Source organism: Psammomys obesus, unplaced genomic scaffold (assembly GCF_907164565.1).
Source record: "Psammomys obesus unplaced genomic scaffold, mPsaObe1.curated_primary_1811, whole genome shotgun sequence".
Taxonomy (NCBI): domain Eukaryota; kingdom Metazoa; phylum Chordata; class Mammalia; order Rodentia; family Muridae; genus Psammomys; species Psammomys obesus.
This window is the reverse complement of record NW_026596147.1, coordinates 6,955,787-6,961,275: the sequence shown is the minus strand read 5'-3', so window position 1 is coordinate 6,961,275 and position 5,489 is coordinate 6,955,787. Positions and strand designations below refer to the sequence as shown.

Here is a 5,489-nt window from a genome sequence, read left to right as displayed (position 1 = left end):
AGACGCCTAGAGGGAGGTTTTCCTTGTTCCCGGATGGGAAAGGTTGGGGACAGGTGAGAACTCGGTGAGCCTGAAAGAAGTCACAAAACAAAGATCATTTTTATCTGCAGGGAAGCTCATCCCCCACCACCGCCACACACGCCCCGTGGCGGAGCTCGGCGGCTGGGGGCCTGGGCCCGCGGCCGTGCATGCAGACTCAGGCAAAGGCGCAGCGGGCGGAGAGAGTTCCCAGGGCCTCCACCCCCTCCTTCCCTTTGCGCCGGTCCAGCTCATTTCCTTCTGGGTTTCTGTCCATCTCTTTCCTCCCTCCTGCTCCTCCCCCGATATCTCGCTTTCTAAAACCATAAAAAAGAGATCAACTTCCCTAACTTCACGGGGCCCTTTTCAGTGACAAATATTGATGCCCAAAGTGTCTGCGCTCTCCCGCCCCCAAACGTTAAGAAAAGGCGCCCGCGAGAGGGGGACATAAAAAGTTAACAATGCTGTGAAAATATGTTTGCAAAAAATAGACAATCGTTGGATTAAACGTATTCAAGTATGAAATAATGCCTTTTTGTGTCAAAACTTGGGCGATGGGCGGGTACAAAAGTTCGCTGTGGCAGCTACTTGCTCCCTTTGTGAGCCGTGCGCTTTGGCGTCTCCACTTGGGCGCATTACCCAGAGCCCTCTAAGCGCGATTGTTTCTCCCTTTCTAATGACATTTACCGGATCAAAACATGCTGTTAATTCGATCAGAAGGCTTCACCCTCCCTGACAAAGCCACAATAATTTCTCCTGAAGTTTGTTAAATTGACCAAAATTAGGCAAATGAATAGGGGTCTGTGGGCGCCCCCTCAACGCAGGTGACGTCGCATAATGCTCGCCTGGGCCAGCTGCATTCCCCCTTTTCTTCTCGGCCCACTCTCCTCTGTGTTGTCGTCCATCCCCCCACCACACACACACACACACACACACACACACACACACACACGGCCGTCTCCCCTCCACTCCACGCCCGGCATTATTAAAATTGAACCCAATGAAACTATTCATACTTTTCAAAGGACATTTTCTTATAGGATAATAGGCTACAAATTGAGCCTCTCCCTCCCTCCTCCCCCCCCCCCCGCGAAGAGGGAGGAGCAGGAGGAGGTGGGGGGGGGAGAAAAGAAAGCAGACTCCTTGGTCAGGGGCTAGTCGGGGGGAGAGTCGCGTGCCAAAAGCCTGCGGGAGGGGCCGAGCGAGGCGGGAGCCTCGTGTGCCAGCCGCAGCCCCACACCTGCCGGGATGTCCGGACAAATAAAGCGGTGTAAACAAAAAGGGGGGGGTGGGGTGGGGAGGAGAGACGGACGTGTCACCAAGTCGTGTGAGAAAAGCCTGGGAACAAACGGGGCGCCTCCGTCTCCAGGAGCTCTCCCTTGAACCCGGCGGAACAGCCTATTAAAGGCTTACTTAATTACTTTAATGACTCTGGACAGGCTTTAAGACGCACTCGGCGCTGGGACCGCGGGCTTGCTGGGATTTGTAAACAGGCGGTCGCGCGAGGCTCAGCGGTGGGACGAAAGGAGGCGACGCTGTTTTGTGATGGGCCTCGCGCCCCCCGGTGCCCGCGGCCGCTGCGCCCCTGCGCCCTGCGCCGCCGCTCCGCCGAGCTCCAGCTCCTCGCCTCCTCTTCCCCGAGCTGGCTGTTGCCATGCAAATGTTAGTCCCCGACGGATCACGTGTCCTTTGAAGAGCCACGTGGATTAACAAAGCTGATCTGCCCCCGGCTTGCCCCCCTCGGCTGCAAACTTTTTTTTTTCCCTCCCCCTTAGCTTCTTTAAAAACTGACCTTGAATGCATACATGCTCCAAACGCAGAACCCCTAATCCTATGGAATAATTCAGCTCGTGAGAATGCACTCGCAGCTCCTTACATGGCTGCTTTATAAAGGGAGCCCCCTCGGACCTGGGAGGCTGCAGTCCACCTGGGACCCTCCAAGAGGCACACGACGCGGAACGTGGACGAGTGCCTCGCGCGCCACCGCCCCGGCCCAGGGCGCGCACACGCACCAGGATGTCAGACAGGCTCAGGGAACGCAAAGTGAGTGCCTGCGCTCTGGACGGAGGGAGTGGGACACCCCCACCCCCACCCCCACCCCCAAACCGCCCACTTGGCCGTGTCGGTGGGCCACACGGGATTTCTAGTGTGGAGGAGTCCACTTGGAAAGGGGGACAGAGACCGAGACAAGGGAAGAGTCCTCCGTTGAGGAGAGGCTCGCCCGAGGAGGCTGGCGGCCACCTCCCAGAGCCCAGGCGCTCAGCTCGGTGGAGTGGCGGGGATGTGCAGGGGGCGGGGGGGGGGGGGGGGGGGGGGGGGGGGGGGAGAGCGCGGGGGGTCTGGTTTGGCAGGGCCGGGCTCATTCCGGGTTGGCGAGTGGACCAACTTCTGTAGCCCGCAGGACGGCTCCTCGGGGAAGGGCGTCCTAAAGGTGAAACCTTCCTGTGCTTGCAGAGAACCCCGGTTTCTCATAAGGTGATCGAGAAGCGGAGGAGGGACCGCATCAACCGCTGCCTGAACGAGCTGGGCAAGACAGTGCCCATGGCCCTGGCCAAACAGGTAGCGTTTGCGGTGCTGAGAACTCGCTACCGTCGCTCTCCACGGCGCCCCCGGGGCCTCTGCGCACGCGGCTGGCCTGAGGGAAGGGTCCCCTCCCGGGGGACCTAAGCCCCAGGCGGCTGCTCTGGCGCCGGCAAGTTCCTTTCCGGAAAGCAGTGCGGCCCAGCACTGGCCCGTGGGTGGGCCGTGGGCGGGCCGCCCCTAGGTTCCTGTCGTCTCCTTTTTGCAGAGTTCCGGCAAGCTGGAGAAGGCGGAGATTCTGGAGATGACAGTTCAGTACCTCAGAGCTCTGCACTCGGCGGATTTCCCCCGGGGGAGGGAGAAAGGTGGGCATCGGTTCGGGCCCAGGAAACCTGAGCAGGGAGCGTGCGCCACGCCGGAACCTGGAGCCTGGGGCGGAGACGGGGAGGAGAGGCCGAGAGCAGGGCGCAGCCTGGAGGCTGAGAATGCACCTGCTTGGCGCCAGGGAGGAGCCGCTGAAGAAGCAGGTCGTCTGCTCCTCTGAGATGGGGTGTGGCGGGACCGTGACGCGGTCGGGGTCTTAGGGAGACGCCTTACTGAGGGGGCTGAGGAGAGAATGCGAGTCTCCAGTGGGAACCTAGCCCTGAGCCGACAGAGATGCTAGGCCCCTTCCTAGGAGGGGACGCGTCCATTCTCTTTTCCTTTCCTTCTTCCTACCCTCTTTCCTGCCCCTCCCCCGCGCCCCCCGCCCGAGCAGAGCTTTTAGCGGAATTCGCCAACTACTTCCACTATGGTTACCACGAGTGCATGAAGAACCTGGTGCACTACCTCACCACGGTGGAGCGGATGGAGACCAAGGACAGCAAGTACGCGCGCATCCTCGCCTTTCTGCAGTCCAAGGCCCGCCTGGGCGCGGAGCCCGCCTTCCCGTCGCTCTCCCTCCCGGAGCCGGATTTCTCCTATCCGCTGCCTCCGGCGGGCTCGGAGTTGGCAGGCCACGGCCCCGGCGAGGCCGCTGTGTTCCCGCAGGGCGCTAGCCCGGGGTCATTCCCCTGGTCGCACGGCGCGGCCCGCAGCCCGGCCCTGCCTTACTTGTCCAGCCCGCCGGTATCTCTCCCCGGCCCGGCGCAGCAGCACAGCCCGTTCTTGGCTCAGATGCAGGGCCTGGACCGGCATTACCTCAATCTGATCGGCCATACTCATCCCAACCCCCTCAACCTGCACGCGCCCCAACACCCTCCCGTGCTCTGACGCCCACCCAGCGCCTGGATTACTTGGCGATTTGGGTGGCGGCTTGAAACACAACCTGTATATGCTGTACATGTGTAAATAACGGGCCAACAGAAACTGGACGGGAGCGAGCCAAGAGCCAGTTGGCCTATCCGAAGGACCTCCCTTACCAATAAATATTTTGTGCTAAAGACCTTAGAAATGGAGTCCTCTGTTGCCTTTTGCTCATCCACAAACCATCCACTCTAAGTGTCTTGTAAGGAAACGCACGGCCGCTAGGAGCCCAGGTGATGACATTCATTACTTTGGCTGAGGAGGACCTTTGCCCAGCCCGAGGCAGAGGGAGGCTAAACGGAAGTTCAAGTAGATATTAGGTGTCCCCTAGGGTTGGGAGACTAAGCTCCTCGGGCGCTCAAGCCTGCACCCTCCTCTCTTCCCTAGCCGTTTGCCTTGAGAAGCGCAGAAGGGTGGAACCGGCCTTAGGCGCTCAGAATGTGCAAATCAAGAGACAACCCAGAAACTGGTTTGGGCCATCCTTGACTAGCTGCAACCGGGAGGCTCTTCCTACTTCTAGGCACTGGTCTGGGAAAGCTCAAACCCCAGGCCAGCCTAATGAGTAGCTGAGTTCACAGCCTCAATGGATAATAATAATAAAAAAATAATAATGGGCATGGAGCAAGTAACAGAATACGTTATGTCTTAGAAACAACAATCATGGTTTGCTTTCTTTCTTCGGATGACAATCACTGAATCCGAGGATTCCGGGCCCTTGCCTTTTACGCACAAGTCAAATCCCTCCGCAGGGCTCTAGGCGACCCTGGCAGGTGCCAGAACATATCTGATAAGAAGAGGCCCCACCCCCAGGGACTTCCCGTTGACACCTACACTGGATCCAAAAGTTGGGTCCTTTGTCCGAGTTCTCCAGTCTGGGGGGAAAGGTTTAGCCCTTCTCTAGGATGAAATTTTGATTTGAAATTTCTCTCCGTGCAGAGCGTTGGAGAGAAAGGTTGTGTCTAGAGGAAGCTTGGTTGGTGATTTTTCAAGCATTTGTGATTTTTCAGAAGACTGATTTTCCGAGGAATCCTGGTTTTCACTTCCAGAGGATGTGGGCTTTGTCGGTAAAACAATGATATGGTTAAGATAGTAGACCACACGCCCATTTTTCTAAAATCCAAACAGCAAAATGGACTTCCATGTTGTGTCATATCAACAGGGAAAAATAAGGCGCACGCCAGTTAAAATAGTGGAGATTGCTTTTTTTTTTTTCACCATTGATATTTTTTCCCTTTGAATAATCGGTCCTGCTAATATTGGTGCACTTTAAACAAATAATTTGATGTTACAGTGGTAAAAGTCATTTAGCTGAAGGAGGGCGAAGCGACTTTTCTCCCTGACTAGCTGGAGAACAGTAAATTGAGTTATTCCCTTTCTCAGACAGGGTTTAAGAGAGCCCTGACCTACTCTATTTATCAAGGTCAAGGAATGGGATGACCTGCAATTTGTAAACCATCAAACTTCATTACACAGAGGCAAACAAACAGTCAGAGCTGTTCACTGCATTGCCCCTGCCTTGTAACTTGCGATGGAAAACATAGAGGGGCCAGAGGTGGTGGATCTGTACGTTTCAGTAAGGATCTTACATGCAACAGATTCTTGAAATGATTCATCAGCGAAATATGAACTATTTTATCTTCTTCTTTTTTGAGCTGGTAAGAGCTGGG

At 56.5% G+C, this 5,489-nt stretch overlaps 1 protein-coding gene across 2 annotated transcripts; it reads left to right on the top strand.

The window, feature by feature from the left end:
• The first annotated feature begins 2,034 nt into the window (after positions 1 to 2,034).
• Helt (helt bHLH transcription factor) lies at positions 2,035 to 3,932 on the top strand. Of its 2 annotated transcripts, none has more exons than XM_055593673.1 (4): positions 2,035 to 2,061; positions 2,473 to 2,577; positions 2,807 to 2,903; positions 3,296 to 3,932. In XM_055593673.1, the coding sequence occupies exons 1-4, from the start codon at positions 2,035 to 2,037 to the stop codon at positions 3,787 to 3,789; spliced, it is 723 nt and encodes a 240-aa protein (XP_055449648.1). In that variant the 3' UTR covers positions 3,790 to 3,932. The 2 variants fall into 2 exon arrangements, with proteins under 2 accessions (XP_055449648.1, XP_055449649.1); XM_055593674.1 differs by having other exon boundaries at positions 3,293 to 3,932.
• Positions 3,933 to 5,489: the final 1,557 nt, after the last annotated feature.

Excerpts from the sequence above, each read along its gene's own strand:
- Helt (XM_055593674.1), top strand. The coding sequence starts at position 2,035 with ATGTCAGACAGGCTCAGGGAACGCAAA. Across the intron at positions 2,578-2,806 it reads CCATGGCCCTGGCCAAACAG|AGTTCCGGCAAGCTGGAGAA; the intron begins GTAGCGTTTGCG and ends TCCTTTTTGCAG. Across the intron at positions 2,904-3,292 it reads CCCCCGGGGGAGGGAGAAAG|CAGAGCTTTTAGCGGAATTC; the intron begins GTGGGCATCGGT and ends CCCCCGCCCGAG.